The sequence below is a fragment of the Haliaeetus albicilla genome, chromosome 15 (assembly GCF_947461875.1).
Source record: "Haliaeetus albicilla chromosome 15, bHalAlb1.1, whole genome shotgun sequence".
Taxonomy (NCBI): Eukaryota; Metazoa; Chordata; class Aves; order Accipitriformes; family Accipitridae; genus Haliaeetus; species Haliaeetus albicilla.
In genome coordinates this window covers 4,870,725-4,888,669 of record NC_091497.1, presented here as the reverse complement: position 1 = coordinate 4,888,669, position 17,945 = coordinate 4,870,725, and the positions used below count along the sequence as shown (strand labels likewise).

General features: G+C 39.4%; 2 protein-coding genes across 5 annotated transcripts in view; one reads left to right on the top strand and one right to left on the bottom strand.

Moving 5' to 3' along the window:
• Positions 1 to 3,388, top strand: part of TPP2 (tripeptidyl peptidase 2) — a 58,636-nt gene extending 55,248 nt beyond the window's left edge. For 2 of the 4 annotated variants that reach the window (XM_069802368.1, XM_069802367.1), the window contains exon 30: positions 219 to 3,388. In XM_069802368.1, coding sequence (XP_069658469.1) covers positions 219 to 308 — 90 coding nt within the window. In that variant the 3' untranslated portion in view covers positions 309 to 3,388. The remainder of the gene's footprint in view (positions 1 to 218) is intronic. The other 2 variants (XM_069802370.1, XM_069802369.1) reach the window with 1 other exon arrangement.
• METTL21C (methyltransferase 21C, AARS1 lysine) lies at positions 1,500 to 9,667 on the bottom strand. Its single transcript, XM_009916483.2, has 5 exons — positions 9,561 to 9,667; positions 5,276 to 5,439; positions 3,946 to 4,088; positions 2,302 to 2,419; positions 1,500 to 1,894 (listed from the first exon to the last, which is right to left on the bottom strand). The coding sequence occupies exons 2-5, from the start codon at positions 5,427 to 5,429 to the stop codon at positions 1,500 to 1,502; spliced, it is 810 nt and encodes a 269-aa protein (XP_009914785.1). The 5' UTR covers positions 5,430 to 5,439; positions 9,561 to 9,667.
• Positions 9,668 to 17,945: the final 8,278 nt, after the last annotated feature.

The window sequence follows — 17,945 nt, the reverse complement described above, 5'->3', positions numbered from 1 at the left end:
TGAAAGACTATAGATCATATAGAATGGTTTTCTTTTTCCCCTTTCAGGACTAAGTAATTCAAAGACCACCAGTTCTCCAATCTGTTATCTTTCTGATAACAGACATCTTTAGTAAGATGTTGATGTCAATGCATTGTTTATTGGAAGGATTTAGATTTTTAAAAGAATAAGACTCTACAGCGTCTCTTATTTTTTTTATGTTTGCTTTCTTATTTCAGCTCATGAAATTGCTTGGATGGACTCATTGTGCAACTTTCACTGAAAACTGGCTTCCTGTCATGTATCCACCTGATTATTGTGTATTCTAGAAAACCAACAATTGTAAACTTAAAGTGATTTTATATGGGGCAGAATATGAAAAGATAAGTTTGACTTTTTATTGGAACGCATGTTTTCATTACTGAATGCTGATTATTAAATTGTGTGTATTTATCAGTAAAGGCACCTGGGTACAGCTTAATACCTGTTAACCTAACTCCTGTCATCAGGGAGTTTCCTTATTGTGCATCCCATTGCTGGCAATGGATGTGTCAGAACTGCCAACAGCAAGGATTTGGAATTAGGCTGGAAAGGCTTACTGCATGCATGTTAGGTTCTTAACTGTTACTTTTAACTGCAAACCTGTAAAAGCTCTGTATTTTTTACAGTAAACTGAATTTTAACATGTTTGATCTTAATTTCAATTGTATGAAGGCCTTAAAGCTACTTCAGGAGTAGCTAAAATCTTATTTATTAGATTAAAGTAACGGGACATCATTACCTGTATTGTTTGCAAGAGTTTACATTTAATTTTTTTTTTTTAAGAAAAATTCAACCTCTCAAACTGTTATAATGTGTAACTTGGAATTGCTGATGCATAGGTGCTCTTGTAAATCTTCATTTTGGAGTGATTTCAGGCAAACTCAAAAATCCATATGAAGTTGAGTATCAGGACAGGCTGATACATGTATAAAAGTGCCAGACAGTTAAATCTCAATCAGGTATTGTAAAGCTATACATATATGTTTAATAATGTTAAAAATGTAAAACACAACAGAATAAATGTGCAAAGTTGAAGATCAAAAACCACCACGTGCACTCTGATATTTTAAAAGATTATTTTATAATTAAAAAAAAGAATATAACGAAGCTAAAAATTGTATTGTTTTCTGAAAGATACATAAATGAAACTTGCTGAAGGAAAACACCTTACAAACAACAGAAGTTCAGTGCAGCTCAGAAGATCAGTGCTTTCTGATAAAGCCTTTTTACTAACTATTGTTACTAACATTGTTCCTTCAGTGGCGTGAAATTGGTCTGTTTGAACAGGTCATACGTATCAGCCAGAGACAAACTGTTATTTCATTTGTCTTGCCAGTTTTTTCATAACTTGTAATGCAAAACTCAGATACAACTGCAACTTTACAAACATAAATGCACAGAAGGTGCACTGTAATGCTGCAAAACATTCCAAACCATAAGGTGCTGCCACTAAATCAAAATTAGTAGTAGTTTTCTCTTTAATTCTCTCTTACTGTGGCTTTAAGCAGCTTGACATTTGATTCTGGAAATTCTGCTAGAATAGTTGTGTTAAATATATTGCCAAGTTTTTCCAAAAATTCATAGTCTGTAGTGAATCTGAATTTATTTGCCCATAGTAATACTGTTCCTGGCTTACAAAAATACACCATTGTTGCTAACAGCTGGTCCAAAGCTGCATGATGGTATACAACATCAGTTGCCAGTATGAAATCATAATGGTAAGTTGATACAGGAAAGTCTTCATTGAGGCCTTCTCCCCATACCAGTTTTCTCACTTCAGGTTTGTGCATATTCATGTTTTGTGTATTTCTTGAAATATTATATGAAAGATTTTCAAGAACTTCAGGCAAATCAGTAGCTGTAACGTAAGCTCCTAAAGAAAACATGGATTTGTTTCAGTTCATAGGTATGTAGTTGAACATACCCACCCATGGCAGGGGGACTGGAACTAGATGATCTTTAAGGTCCCTTCCAACCCCCAAAATTCTATGATTATATATATATATCTCTATAATCATAGAATATGATATATAAAAAATATGATATATATATGATATATTAAAAAAAACTTTATCTTCCTAACTCCCCTAGCTTCCCGTTCACCAATAACTAGGGTAGTTACTTTATTAACAAAACAGTATTTTACAATAATTTTCATTTTAAAAAAAGGCAGTGACAAACAAGGTTTGCTTCAACTGTTGCTTCACTGCCTTGAAGTGACAGTGGCAGATCTAGATCACCTTTCACAAGAAATCCAAAAGGAAATATGAATTTACTAACCTAAGATACAGGCCACAATGGAAACCAAGCCTGTTCCAGCGCCGATTTCCAAAACTTTTTTGTCTTTGAGGTTGAATTGTTCTTGATTTGATTCCAGATATTGAGATAAAGCCAGTGCCTAAAACAGTTAACACATATCCATAAGAGAGTAACAGGTAAGTTGCACAAAAATTCATTAGATGTTTTTATACAGGTTATTTTTTTTTATATATACAGTGGAAAACACTGAAGGCTGTAACATAAAAATGTAATATGGAAAGAATTATGATGTGTCCTGTTTTTTATAATAAAAAAATGTTAAACAGCTTATGTTTAGTTTTAGGTTTATGGGATGTGGATTTGCTACACACTTTTATACACTGTGAGTCCTCTGACAGCTCAAGGTAGGCAGTGTTTGGATGTGAACCATACAGTCAGAACAACAAATGAGGTTTAACAATATGTAAAAAGTAATGTTCTGGTTTATTATCACAAATGTTATGGTTTATTATCACTATCACAAAGTAGACTTAGGCTTCAGTGAATATTTTTTTGAAAACAGATTTTTTTGTTTGTTTTAATTTTTTTTGCAAAGGAAATATTAAAAATTTGTTATTTACCAACACAACACACTTGTCTGTTGATAATAGTGTAAACTTTAAAAAAAAAAAAAAATAACCAGCAGCACTGTATGGAAGTATTCCTTATTAGACTTTTGTAAAGGTCTTATCAGTAGGACATAAGTCAGCTGTTTATAAACATCATAAACCGATGCCAAAGAAATTAACTTCCCCCTTTTGCTTCTCTTCTTTAGAATTGTGTTACTGTTACTGTTTTAACTCTTGTGCTTTTCATAATGCAACACTGGCTACCTGCTCTGGGAAACCTGACAGCTAATGAATCACCAGTCCAATTTGTGCAACCTCTTGATTTTCTTGGAAAGTTTTACTGTCTGCATTCTGACACCTGATTAATGTGAGAACTGATGATCTGACATTTCAAAATAAGATACTGTTTCACCCACCCGTACTCTTTCTCTATTGTTTTGAAATTGTCTGCCATTTTCTGTGAGCTTTTTCAATAAATGTGGATCTGAAAATTTTTGAAATCCTGATTTGCATGCCTATCAGTTGATCCTGTCTTCCCTCAAAGGCAGTTTTCTCAGTCCACATAAAACTCTGTTTTTAAGAGCGGGAGAAGCAAAGACTGAAGAACTGTTTGCAAGTATGGTTTTCCATACTGCAATGGAACTGTTCCAGCCTGGTCTTTAAAAGAAGCATATTTAATTGTTTTAACTTCCTTTATTTAATCTCCCACTGTTTTCTTTTTCAGCCTCCTTTTTGTACTGCTGATTTGTTTACTTCCCAGCAGTGACTGATTGGAAACATGGAGGAAGCTGAACACTTCTTCTCGGGTTCCCTTTCTTAATTTTTTTCAATATTTGCATCCAATTTACACTTAGGTGCCACAGTTCTTTTGGCGTGAACTGGCAAATTAGCATGAGGCAGAGCTTTCTGCTGAAGTACTTCCCGACTTTGTTCTGCATAGGGAAACCTCTGCTGTCGGAAGTGTCATCTAAGAAAGCTTCCTTAATATTTGTGTGCCGCTGTCGTGGTTTACTCTTCTGTCGCGTCAGCTTGCTGGGTTGCCGTATCACGTACTTACCCCCGGCCATACGACGGCTCCAAAGTGTTCTATGGACTCCTGAATGACGATCTGGTGGCCAACGTACGTGTAGTGCTCTTTATCAAAGTAGGGCGAAACTCTAGGCACCCAGTTCTGCAGTATTTTAAGAGTTACTGGTGAATCTGTGAGAGAAAAGATGAAATTTGTATTTTTATATGCAGGTGTTTATATGCAGGTGTTTATATGCAGTTTTTTAAAGGGTAAAAAGTATTTTGTGAAAATAGTCTGTAGACATACAGACTAGAAAAGCGGTCAGGCCGTTGGCCTTGAGACTAGTTGCTGTCCAGAAGCGGACAGTCTGGCTGGCCAGGGAGTGAAAGGAGCAGTGCTCGTTTCCTGCCGCTCTGAGTGTTTGCATGAGCAATTTACAGATAGAAATGAGCCTTTTAGAAAAATCTACTGATTCAAATATATAACTCTGCTAATGACAGCTAGAAGACTTTCAGGACCTAGGTAGGTTGTATTTTGGGGTATGCCGTAGTTCATACTATGCCAAAGTATGCCATGTAGGTGTTGGTGGTGTAGTTCTCATTTGTGGGGCCAACAGATCTAGAACATTAAGCTTTTTACAAAAGAATTTAGGATTTACCTCCTACACTGACGAAAACCTAGCTCTTTTTAGTGGTTATTTTTTAACCATTCTTCCACAAAAAGAGGGTTGTAAGATACTCTTTATGTTGACAGCTACAGTGCTGTTCAGTGAGTCAGTACTACAGTTGTCCTTGCTAGCATGTCTCATCATAGTGAGTAGGCTTGTAGGTGAGATTTTTCAGGAGAGCTCTGCCGAACTGCTTCATCTGATCTCACTGACAATAAGGACGCTTTTCTGAATGAGCGTACTGTTGTTGGAAGCCTGCTAGCAGGATATGCATAGATGATAGAAAATTAACTTTTAACTGCAAAGAAAAATTTTGCTCTGGCTTGCGTGGATTTTAATTGATGCCTGCCTGGAATCCTTGGGAGGTGTTTGAGCAGTTTAGCCTGTTGAAACTTGTAATACCACAGCTTCTACAATGCCAGCCCAATTAATGTATATTATAATTGTATCTCTGATTGTAATTGAGAAATAATTCTTAGATGTCTAAATAAAATCCAGAGACCTTTTTAAGCATGCATCTTAATTGTGGAGATAGTCTTTTTTGTAGATTTAATCTGATAATAAATACAAACATAAGGGGAAATGGTGGGTAAAAAATAGAGATCAAAAGGAAAAGTCACACAGTGACTTCTACTATTTGAAGACTGAGAAAAATGAAAGTTTGAAATGCTAGCATGCCATAGCAATTGCAGTATTTAAATTGGGTTAAACCTGAGCCCGGTTCTGCTGTTGATGATGCATGCTTGGAGCTGCAAGTACAGTTTTCAGAGTCACACTGCTCTTCACAAGTTTCTTCTTCCTCAGTTTGGACGTCCATTACTTTTTGAATTTTGTTGGGGAACGGTGGCTGCTGTGCCGAGATCATGGCAAAAGAGCTGAAATGGAAGGGGAAAAATAATGTTGTAAAAGCTTGCGGGCACTCTTGTTGCATGAGGTATGACTGGAAGAAGACAGTGAGTAGTTTGGGTGGGCTTTGATTTTGGGGTTTTTCAATGATGGGTTGACGGGACAGGAAGCCATGATGTGAGGTGACATTCCCCACTCCACTGGAAATTGCTGTGAGCACTTTCTGGTAATGCAGTAATACTATCAGAGTTTTTATTTTATCATGCTTATCATGTTTATTATTTTACCATGTTTGTTTTATCATTTATGCAAAATCTTAGCATTATGTCACTGAACCGATGCCAAGAATCAGTCTGAAAAGTGAGCTGCTTGCTTACTCCTATCAGTTGAAGCAACAGCTGAGAAAGATGAACTGTCTTTTAATGTCTATGACTTTTTATCTGTGTAATTTACTATGTCCCAAAGAACTTGGGACTTGGCATTCGTATGATAAAACTGGTTAATTTGCTGCAGCCAGTGCTCTTGATTTTGTCTCCTTGTATGCAAGTTGCCTTCTCTTCTCTGCCTTTTCCTGCAGAACAGCTAACTGAATTGCCCTGAAATGTAGTGAACTGCAGGGTATGCAGATTGCAGTCAGGAAATAATTGCAGTGAGAAGTTTGAATCGGTAAGCTTTTTTGGAAAACTCTGTTATAAATGACTGTGCATTTTCAGTGTACAGGGCAGCACCCAACATAGGCAGGAACTGCTCGATACCAGTAAAAGCAGGAGTAGGACTGGATCTAAATTTGCCTGAGGAGAAATGTTCCAGTGAAACCTTTTGCTTAACTAGTTTTCTTCAGTGATAGCACTGAATGATAGTATATGCGTATCCGTGTGTGTGTGTAGATATATATATACACACACACACATATATATGTTTAAAGAGAAAAAAAAATGGTTCGTAACTTGCTCTAGCCAGGGACTGTACAAGTTCACCCTTTCCACCTATCGTGACGGCTGGAGCGTGCTATGTTTTTATCCATGATTGGCCTTATTTTGCTCGTTCTTGAGAATGCATATTTCTTTGTTCTCTCTCCAGCCATACGCACTGCAAAGTGTTGCGTAATTTGGGTTGCAGCATACTGCAGGAGGCTGTTCTAGATATCCTGGCCAGAAGGGGGAGAGGTTTGGCAGCAGCCAGGAGGTTCAGCAGTGCCTGCAGGTAGTTTTTTAAGGAGCAGAGTGACTGCTGACTTGTGTGGGTGGTTTATTTGCACACATGATATTGACACCGGTGCAGTTTTAGTGATACCTGATATATTCCTTATTGCTGCTCTGTTTATTCACAAGGACAGGATTTGTTCTAACTCCTCTGACACTGCATTCGTTCAGTCATGGCAGTGATTTTGTACTGTTTCAGAAAAGAGAGTGCTTTAAAGTAAATTGATTTCTGCAGATGTATTTTTTTTATTTATATTTTCCTCAGTGAGCCTCCATCTAGCTAGTAACATGTTCTGGCTGTGCACTTTTGTGTATATTTCAAGATATGATGTTGTTAGGTAAGAGACTGAAGTTAATGCTGTAGTTACTGCATTCCCTGACACATCAGTGAATGCATCCATGTTCACATTTCACACCTGAAAGTGTGCCTTACAACAGCAAAGGCTTCTCAGGTAATCAGACTTGTACTTCCAATTTTCAGCAATGCCTCTTTTTCATACTTTGAGCTAGATTAAAATCTGGTCATGTTTTATTGTTTTAAGAAATCTATGGGAAAATATACTAAGACTTGTGTAACTGGGAAGGTGCGTAATGAAGAGAGAAGGATCTGTCAGAACCGGTGATGGCTACAGCCGGAAAATGCTTGCTTGAAGACTCAGTCTTCTGTACGTTTCATGTTTAAACATGCAAAGCACTATATTTTCAAATTTGAGGGTTTTGGGAGGGATTTTGGGGGGTTTTGGTAAGGTTCTTGTCACATGAGATTTGTGCTATTTAAGTGAAAAGCCAGTCCTGAAATTACAAAGCAGGAGGAAACTTTGCCTTGTCCGGTACTCTTTAATGTGAAAACCAGAAGGGCTTGTTTAATGAGTAAATGGTTTAATTTGTCAGTCTGGCTAGAAAGTGATCCTTCTGTACTTTTTTTTTTCCTTGCTTAGACAAGTTCTTATTGCAAGAGGTCAAAATTTCAGTTGGCTATGGGTAGCAGTGAATATTAGAAAATAGCTTGGAAACATGTTTAATAAATACATATTTGTTCATCCACTGTTAAATACTTGCAGCAAATACAGTTGCATCTCTGATCATGATATATATACTCTACTATCATTCATTCAGTACAGACTGCATTCTAGATTCAATTAAATATGTTATATTACATTTTCAAATTAAAAATTGTTATGCTTGCTCCAGTTTTGTCCTTTGAGCTCCTCTAAAATAGGAGTCTGCTTAAATATTTATAAAGACGCTTTGCTGTTTTTATTAAATCCCTTCTTAAAATGATCGGGAGGTCTAAAAAACATCTAGTGGTTACACTGGTACTGTGGTGAGACTGGTGTGGTCCTGAAGTCCATCCGTTGCCCGAGCTCTTAGATGGTGAATTGGGGGGGATAAAGATAATGCACTCGGCATTTGTATGTCACATAACACACTGGGCTCTGGTTTATGGCTGGGCCTTCTAGATGCTATGATAATATGAGCATATTTTCATAGGTGTAGGTTTTGCTAAACAGAAAAGGGTATATATCTATCTATATCCCACTGCCATAACTATTAAATGATGTATTTCATAAAATGGAGTTAAAAAGTAAGGCTTTTTTTAGCTGCAAACTACAGGAGAGATTTAGTCTCATAATTTCAAGAAGTCAAGTACATTAGCATCTTGACCTTAACGATGCACAGCTTTATCATTTTAAGTGACAAACTGTACCTCAATACTACAGACACAAGTGAATATGGAGTAAGCTATTTGCAAATAGGTGACATTTGCATTATTACATGCCCTCTGTGTAATATGGTCAGGTTGCTGCTGTGCTTCTAGAACTGTAAAAACTGACATTTCTTACTATTTTGACATTTTTCTGATCCATATTTTACTGAAAATTATATCTCTAAAATAATTTTGATTTAATAATATTGCAACCAAAATCTGTTCCCTTAGAAAATGTTGGCTCTTTCTGAATGTTAGCAGCCGATTTCTTTCCAAAATGATCCTGATGTGTAATACTCATCTAAATTCTGTGCTTTCCAAAGTTCTTAAACCAGTATTGACTTCATTAATAGTCTTAAACTGTTGTGAAAAAAATAACTTAAAAAAGCGCATTTGATTTCTTCAGAACCTAAGGAAGAAAGAGTAATTAACAAAATTATATCTATTTGACAATGCCACTTAAAATTAACAAGGTAATTAAATACTGAGGGGCAAATTGTAAGATGGTGATAAACCTTAAGTTAACAGTTTATCCCCTATAAGAATAAACTCTGTGCCTCTTCCAAAATCCATTGCTTGGAAAGAGCTTTTCAAATCTAGCTACATGGCCAAAAAAAAGTAGGTTAGTAAGTGGTACTGTGTCACTGGGTCTTCAGCTGTAAACACAACTCTGCTGAAATGTGTTTCTCTCACCTCTGCACAAACTTGCACAGCATAATTCTATGCTATATCTATCATATATAATTCTATAATTATATCATATCTGTATCGTATATAATAGTCTGTAATTGTAAGACTATTTGGGCAAAAGCCAATTCCATTTGCTCACACGGGAAATGCAATTGCAGCGTGTTTTATGCAAGATAGGGCTTAGCCATACGCTCATACCATACACAAACATCCGCGCTTACGCAATTTTCTCATGTTATCATGCACTAAATTAAAAAAAAAAAGGAAAGATTAACATAAATGCTAGGAAACAAAGGAAATGTCAGTGCTAGGAACATCACTATAGTAAACCTATGTAATATTTGAGTCCACAAGGTAAATGTATCCAAATACTGAAATGCAGCAACGATAGTCACTCCTCACGAAATAGTAGTGGTTAGGTAAGCTGGATTTCGTTGGCTAACACAGCTGACCTGAAACATAAGAATTCAGACAAACATATTTCCTTAGTTAGTTAGCAGAGAACGCAAAGGCATGTCAGACGAGGTTAGCCGGACTGCTGTGTGGGTACCTGCTGTGACAGAGGGCACTGGAAGGTTCCTGTGGGCGGATGCATGCTCCAGAGGTTTTTATACAGGCATGCACCTGGAAGGAATAACTCTCTGCTCCGGCCAGTCGGATTGCAGGCTATTTAGAGTAACATTACCAGGCAGCGCTTGAAGAACTTAACTATGTTACGCTAAACTGTTCCACATTTGCAGTACAAAACAAAAACGCTCTTGGGCTTTGAAGTCCCAAGTGTACCAACCTTCAGAAATAAAATCTCGGCTTCCTCCAACCTCTTGTTCCATTTTTGCAGATTAAGTGTTCCCTGCGTTCACCTCATGGTCCACAGTGCCGAGCCAAACAAGCAACTTACCGTGGGCAAACTGGCACGTAAATAACATGTGTGGCCACCTGGCAGTAGCCCAAACGCAGAGAAAAGTTCGTGAAGCTCCTACTGCCAGGAAAAGGTCGTCTTCCTTGCCCCGCTGAGTGTCTGGCTGGGGAAGCTCTGGGTACCCTGTCCTGAGTCACAGAGAGTACGAGGAACTGACAGCCCGGAGGAAATAACAGCTTTCCCATCACCTTCAGTGCAGGTCGTAATCATAGAAAATATTATATCTACTGAAAGAGAGAGCACAAACATGAAAATCGCGCTTTCATCAGAAAATCTTGCAGTTGCTTGTTTTAAACCAGATGGCTATTACAGATGTTGGAGATAAAGCACATATGTATTCCTTAGACGTTTCAAGAATTTGAGCGTTTTATATGCCTTTATCACTTTGCTGCCCTTCTGTCCTCCCTCCTCCTTCTTGGAAAACATTCTGTGGAAAGGAATTCAACTAGAGGGTAGAAAAATTTAAAAGGAACTTTGAAAATCATAAAGCCAGAAAACAACCCCCGGCTAATTAATGAACAACTGAAGGTTGGCAATAGAAGTAAGGTGGGGAGGTGGGAATGTAGATTTTTACCTCGATTTATAGGCATTTGCATCTTTGGATGAACAGCTTTTGAGTTCAGGTAATGCTCTCTTCAAGAGAGTAGCAAAGGAAAAAATGAGCCTTTTCTGTCACCACGGCCGTGTATTTCACACATTAGCTGCTGTGTGTCTCTGGTAGCCACAGCAGGTATAGGAAACACTTGACTGCTCATTCAAATGCTCACCAGTTTTTCCTCTGAAATTTGATAGTTAAAAGACACTTTTTTATATATATACTTGGGACCTAGTATTAAGGTATTAACTGTATTAAGTTGATATTGTAAACATTGTGTTTCACAGAGCTGCCTGACTTTACAAGTCGTGCAAATGAGTGGTCCTGAGCTAGGTCAGTAGCTGTTGTTAGAAAGAAGGTGGCAGATACGCTGCTGTTGGAATGACTGCCATACCTTTTTTTAATGACGTGGCCTTTTTAGCAGGCACATTCCTGCTGTCATATCTATTGTATTTGTCACCGGGGGGGAATGTAGCTTGTACTGGTGCTGCTGTTAAATTTCTGTCCTAAGCTTTGGCAATGGGATTGATGCTGAACATAAATAGTTTATTTTTTTAAATCAAATCAGAGGAACTGGCTTACTCTAGATCAAGTCTCTTGTGTAAGCAACTAAAAAGGATGGCAGCTGTAAGGACAGTGTTACAGCTTGCTTACAAATCGTGTAGGTATGACTTTGTTTCTTGTTTGTAAGTGATACAGGAATCGGCACTGATACTCTGAAATGTAGCCGTTGTTGACATATATTTACTATATAATTTCTATAAATGCTTCTTGTGCTACAGCCTATCTCCAATCATTTCTTGTTTAGCATTGAAAATGAGTGTTGTCTGGAGGTGTAGCCCTGTGGAATTAAAATTTCTCCAGACTATTGTGAATAGGCAGGCTGAGGGGAGTACAGCACCTCAGTTCTGCATATAAAGGGCGATTTTCAGTTATTCACTCAAAATCCAGTTCCACAAAGTTCTGAATTATTCAGTTGGCTTTTCTGTTTCTGTAAGCACGCACGGGAATTTTGCCGTGTAGACCATTTGCGAAAGACAAAACGCAATAGGCTGCCAAATGCGATGAAGTAAATCAAACTTCAGATATTTTTAGAATGTGTTTATTTTTAATGTGAGTTGTGTGGCTTCGGCTTTGGGGGTTTTGAGTCTGTTTATATGAAACCAAATTGGTGGTGTGGGTCTTTTTCCTTTTTAGTGCTATCCAACTACCAGGAAGGCTGGGAAGAGTATGTATTCCTAACTCTGCCTGTCACTGAATTCAGCAGTAGCATCCTCTTCAGCATGTAGGCAGAGTAGAATTATATTTATATTATTGTATTATAGCTTAGAGTGATTTAAATTTAAAACAAATTTAAAAGTTGCTCTGCTGTTTAATAGTAGCAAGATCAATGTAAAACAATGTAAAATGGTTAAAACCTTAATTAAAGGGTTGTGAGAAATAGGTATGAAAATGTTAAGGTCTTCTCTGAACCCATCAGGAGCAAGAAACCTGCCAGATTTGTGCCAAAAGAAGGCAGAGTTAAACCAGAAAAGTTAAAAGATATTCTTATCAATGAAGTTGATAGTCACGAATCACCAGGACCAGATGGTAATTACCCAGAACTCTTCAGTGAAATGACCAGCTCTGAACCAGAGCGTGGTGCCTGCTGCTGAAAGTAGAGTTGATACCAGAGCACAGAAAACTCTACAAATGTGAGGTGTATTTCTGAGGGGGTCTTGGAGGGATTTAGGGAACAGCGGGCCAGTAAGTCTGACATCTGTGCTAGTTAAACTGGGAGGAACGGTAGTGTTGGTATTAGCTGGTAAATAATAAGGCATAGGGTGGAAAAGGAAGAAAGGTTTTGCACGTTCTTTGAAAGTGTCTTGTAGACACGTAGTTCAGGGTCCTCCAGTTAATACAGCGTACGTGGATCTCCACAAGCTTTTGATGAGGTCACTCACTAAAGATCCTTACAGAAATAAAGCTTTGCTGGGATAAGAAGGGGGAGTTACCTTTTGTTTTAATAATTTGTTAATGGCAAGGAGGCCATAAACGGGTCAGGTTTACAGTATCCCACAGGGAGCTGTGCTACGGAGGGCATTCCTGAAAGCTAACAGGAAATGAAGAAAATAGTGTGGTGACAATAATGTAGAATTATTCAAGACAGTGAAAACAAAGATAAGCTGGACAGTTCCAAAAGGATCTCTGACATGTTGTGAAAGGTGGTAATATGATAAATGAAATTCGGTGCTGACAAGTATAATATAATAGACAGGGACAGCCTCTAACTCAGTACCACCTAGGAAAGAGATCTTAATGGCACCAGGGCCGGCTCTATAAGAATACCTTTGCAAACCATATCAGTAATCAAAACCGTAAAGGGACTGTTGTGTTTTTATAAGAAGAAAAAAAAAAACCAAAAACCAATGAAAAAAAGAACATTGTTTTTCTGCTCTAGGAATTCAGAGTTTGTCTCGCGTGTTCAGTGTGTGACTCAAGTCTTTGATTAAAATGTTCAGGGTCTCAGAGCTCCTGTGGGGTTTGCCGGGGGTCCTGGGTGGCCTGGTGAATGACTGACAAAGAATGGCAGACTCCCAGTTCTAGAGCAGATTCTCCTCATCCTTGTTGCTGGAGGTATCTGCTGGACTTTCCAGATGTGGAAAGCATGTTTGCATTCTCCAAATCGCAGGGAGTTCGTAACCGCTGTCAGCGGTCTACAGCATGGTGCTGACAGAGCCTGTCTGTTTGCTGAAGTACAAATAACTGCAAGGTGAAATTTGTTCCAGGTTAGCATCTTCAGTGTTTGGTTTTTGGTTTTTCTTTCTTCCTTATGGCTGTGGGATGAATCCCCAGCTTAAAGTCATGAATACCCAAAGGTAATAGTGGTGGCCTTCCTGATTAGCCGTAGCCAAAGGTGTAGAGCAACACAGGATATGATCCTCAAACCAAACCCAATGTTTTCATTATTTTTAAAATGAGAAATCCTTTCTCCTTGGTACAGGCATTCTTTTGGTCACCTAGCTGAGGTGACTGAGGGATAGCGACTCAACCACTTCCCTGGGCAGCCTGTTCCAATGCTTGACAAAAGCATTCTTTTTTTTTTTTCTTTAATTGATTTAATGTTGCATGTTAAGTTGATCAGGCTTAACTTTATTTGCACATACAATGAGATGACACAAAGGGATGAAGGGAGCAAAGCAGAGTGTTGCCAGATAAGTAATTATTTAAAATTGTGCTGTCACATAAGGGATCTTCATGTTCAGGAGCATGGAAGAATGAAGAAATGCTCCAAGACTTTATGCCGAGAAGAGGGGCACCAGGCTGCACCTGCTTTGCCAGCAGCTCCTGACTGCCGTTAGCCATGTGTTGTGTATTTAATGCTTGCTCTGTCCTTCCCTGGCAGTGCAAGCACTGCAGCTTTTGGGGAAACCAGTGCTGCATCACTTGGGCTCACTGCAGGAACCAAGAGGTGAGGAATGGGACTATAAATTGAGTGTTTATTTCCATCATCTAACTATCCTCTGTGACTTCGGCTGCTCCGGATTAGGCTAAAGAGCCTCATTTATGTGAGGACAGATGTGATCTGTTGAGCAAGCACTCTCCCTGCCTTCCAAGGAAAAGCAAGGAGACAGGTGAGTCAAAATTTGGCTTTGGGTGGTCTGAGTAGGACCTCCCTTCACTTGTCTTTAAGTCAAGAGCCCTGAAGTGTTATTTAAGCACACAGTCTGTAATACCAGAAGTAACAGGGTTTTTTTGGTTTGGGGTTTGTTTTTTGTTGTTTTTTTTTTCCCATAGTAATTTCCTTGTTGAGGTTTTTGTCAAGCTTCTGTATGTGTCTCCTATCCCAGCAAAGACCCGTTACGTAAATGACCACAGGTCATTTTGGTACCACGTACTTGCATGAGGAGATTAGTTAGAGAGGTGCAGCTGCAGAGGGAGCGGGGAGGCATGGCACAACATCTGGCACTGCTGGATATGAAAAGTGCGTTTGACTGGGTGAAGTCATGGGTGAACCAGATCCTTTGCCCTCGTATTCACATATTGACAGCAGAGGCAATATAACACACTCGTGGATTTTTTTTTGCAGCTGATTAACTCCTGTCTTATTATAAAGCCACACACTTCTGCTCCCCTCAGCAATGAGTTTTGGGGATTTCTTCAAGCCTTCTGCAGTTAATTTTTCAAAATCTGAAGCTGTTTGCCTTCAAGGGATTGTTTTAGTTTGAATTTCCTCATTAATCTTAGTTCTCCTCTGAATTTGGACAGCACTATTTTTCATAGGGACAGGTTTTTTCCTTGGTGCCACCTCTTTCTCACCTGCTTATTCACCCCACCTGCTTGGAGGTCTGCTGCTCCCTGGGAAAAGAAATCATTAAAGCTGAACTTTCATCTGAACTCTCAAAGCTTGGGAAGAATTTTACCCCTTCGCTGAGGAGCCCTCTGCCCTGCCACGGGGTGTTGTCTTACCTCCCATGGTCCCTCTGCCATTTCTCAGCCGGTTGCTCAGAGAAGGACTCAATGCCATCTGCTATTTTTTCCTTATGGCAAGGAAAGAGATCTCGAACTAATTCCATGGGGCTTTTTATAGAGCAAAGAGTATGATGGTCTTAATTTACCGAACTGGAAGTTTTACAGCAGGGCTGACTTTACTTGATCTGTTTTGGGGCTGGTTACTATACACACAAATGAGGGACCAACTTAAGCTGGCTGTGTTAAGGATGAACACACCACTCTCAGTGCTACAGGCTTTGGTTGACTACAGTTACCACCATACAGAGATAAAAATGGCAGGGCTTTTTTAACAGCTTTTTTTTTTTTTTTTTTTGGTGGGGAGCTTACTTATCCCCTGTTGTAACAGCATCTGCCTAGGATTAAATTCTGCAAGTTCTTATTCAGGTAAAGCTGCTGAAGCCAGGGGGAGTTTTGTCGTGGTGAGGTATGACGAAATGGCTGAATAACAAGAATGTAAGATGTGATTAATGGTATCCAACTGAAGAGTCTCCTTGCTTCTCTTCCACTTGTGAAAAATCTGGTGTTTCTCTAGGAGGAAGATAAAAATGGATTTGGAGTCATTTCAAATGAGTGACTAATGAGTAGTTCAAGCAATATTGCAATTAAGCAATTAGTTTTGCAACAGGAATTAAATATTAAGAAATTAGTCTTTGCAGGCAATTATTAGAAGTAACTTGACCTTATTTAAAAACACCAGTCTATTGACTTGGCAGACATTTAGAATCACAGAATCACTTAGGTTGGAAAAGACCCTTAAGATCATTGAGTCCAACCATTAGCCTGGCACTGCCAAGTCCACCGGTAAACCATGCGGTTTTTAACAAACCTGGCCTTGTATGAGCTTAAATGTATAAATACAGAGGGCAATACAAAGTCTGTTTCCTTAACTGTTGTGCATGCAGATCAAAAATCTAATGCAAATCAAAGCGGCGCCATGCCTGAATTAGTCCACAGACTCTTGATGACATTATTGAAACTATAGTTAAAATGTCAGATGCTGACCATAAGGTAAATTTCTGTGACATTGGAATCAGTGGGATTTTTGCCTTAGACTGCCAGAAATATAATATTTCATCATTTCCTCAGGTTTAGCTGTAAGAGGGCTCTTGTGCATTCGGTATTGTGCTTTTTCTTTTTTCTTTTTTTTTTTTTTGCATGTACAGAATGAGTTTGGGGGCAAAAGGGATAGTTTGAAGCCTCCGGTTTCACTTCAACATCTGCATGCTGCAGTATTCAATATGTAGGAAAGCTCAGCAAGTTTGTCAAAGCGAGAGCTGCAGAATTTAATCCTGAGTCACTAGTAATATTTATTTTTACAAAAAATCTGTTAAGCTCCTGCATCTATCATCATATCTTTGTAACTGCTGTCCAGAGCTATAAATGGGCTGTAAATTCAGTACTGAGTTACCTGCTGTATCTTGCTGTGCCCCGACTTCACAGGCAAACCTGTGCTGGCTGTCTCTTAAGTAGGAACAGATGCCTACTTTGCTCTATAAAAGTCTAAAAGGATTACGATCTGGATGTCTAACAAACAGCTTGCTTCCAGTTGGGAGTCACCATTAAGCCCTTCCTAGCTCACTAAAGACGGAGCTGCTGGCAACGTACCCCTCGTGATTTCTTCAGGACATCAAAAATTGTTCCTGGTTTTGATCTGCAGAAGCCCAGGTTGGGGTTTGCTGCCTTTTGGGGATATAAAGCAAAGTTTGAGTGTTTGAAGGGAGAGTTTTGGCATTTTTTTATCAGAGGGATGCTTGAATCTTGGCACGTTGTCCTCAGCTTCGCCTGCCGTATCGTTGTGTTCCGTGGAGGTGAGAGGTGAGAAGTCCCAGGAGCTGATCTCCAGGAAGGTAGTCGGTTTTGGCAAACCTTTTGTTGTCCTGCTGCCTCTGCAGTCAGGCAGCGTGCGTGTAATGTGTTAGGAATGGCCCAGAGAAGGCAGAATTACGTTATCTGGAAAGTACCAGTAATACTTAAAGCTGTGAAAGATTTGCCTGGCAGCTTTTGTCAGGCTATTCAGAAAAGATATTTTGGGATGACTATTACGGCAGGGTTAGAACTATTCCCCGCCGGCACCACCAAAAAGAAGAGGGGTCACTTCGTGCATTTTTAGCCAGCGACGGGCCCCGCGAATACTCTGTTGGCCCGCTCCCCTCCGAGGATGCGGTCCCAGGCAGAGCGCCAGGGTCTCGGTATGCGAGCCTACTTGGGGAAAAAAGACAATTATTTGAAAAGCTGCTTAAGGACCGTGATCGCAGCATTTCAGCGCAGACAGAAGCTCAGAGGAGGGGTGGCTGCGCTGCGTAGGAAATTATCATCAAGTGAAATGTATGCCATGAGTAACAGTATCCCGCCACGGAGCGCGAGCTCGTCTAGCTACGGCAGTAGCAATCCCGGGCTATTACACCTGGTGTTGCAAACCTGTTTTTGCGTCCCTTACTCACTCCCTCCTCCGTCCCGGAGCTCTAACCTGCCCGCCTGCGAGCTGGCTGTCGCTGGCAGGCACGCTGCCTTTCTGCTCCCACGTGCTCGGGTGATGCTCGCCCCTGTGTGAATGGAGGTGATCTGCTTTAGTGTCGCTGCTCTGAGCGACGCCGTTCTGCGGGGAAATTGTTATGGATGGATGCTTTTACTTTATTTCTCTTTCTGGTCAAGTACTGAAATGTATTGCTAAGATTGCAAGGAGCTCTCTCCAGCTGTTTCCCATGGAAACAGTTATTGTGGGTGCTATATAGTAATGCTTTCCTATGCAGTTATCCATGCGTGAGTTACGAAATTCAATTAGAAGAACAATAGTATTATTTTGGTTTTAATTATCACCTCTTCTGCAATGCAGCTCTTCTAAAGAACGTGGTTAGTGGTAGTACCATGTGAGCTAAGCCGTTTTTCCCGCAACAACTGCCAACTACAAAGAGTTTAAAAAATAACTA

Bases quoted from the DNA above. Each gene is read 5' to 3' on its own strand.
- METTL21C (XM_009916483.2), bottom strand. From the start codon at position 5,429: ATGATCTCGGCACAGCAGCCACCGTTCCCCAACAAAATTCAAAAAGTA. The intron at 4,089-5,275 runs GTTTAACCCAAT...TTTCTCTCACAG, and splicing joins AACAGCAGAACCGGGCTCAG to ATTCACCAGTAACTCTTAAA. The intron at 1,895-2,301 runs GTTAGTAAATTC...TGTTTTCTTTAG, and splicing joins CATTGTGGCCTGTATCTTAG to GAGCTTACGTTACAGCTACT.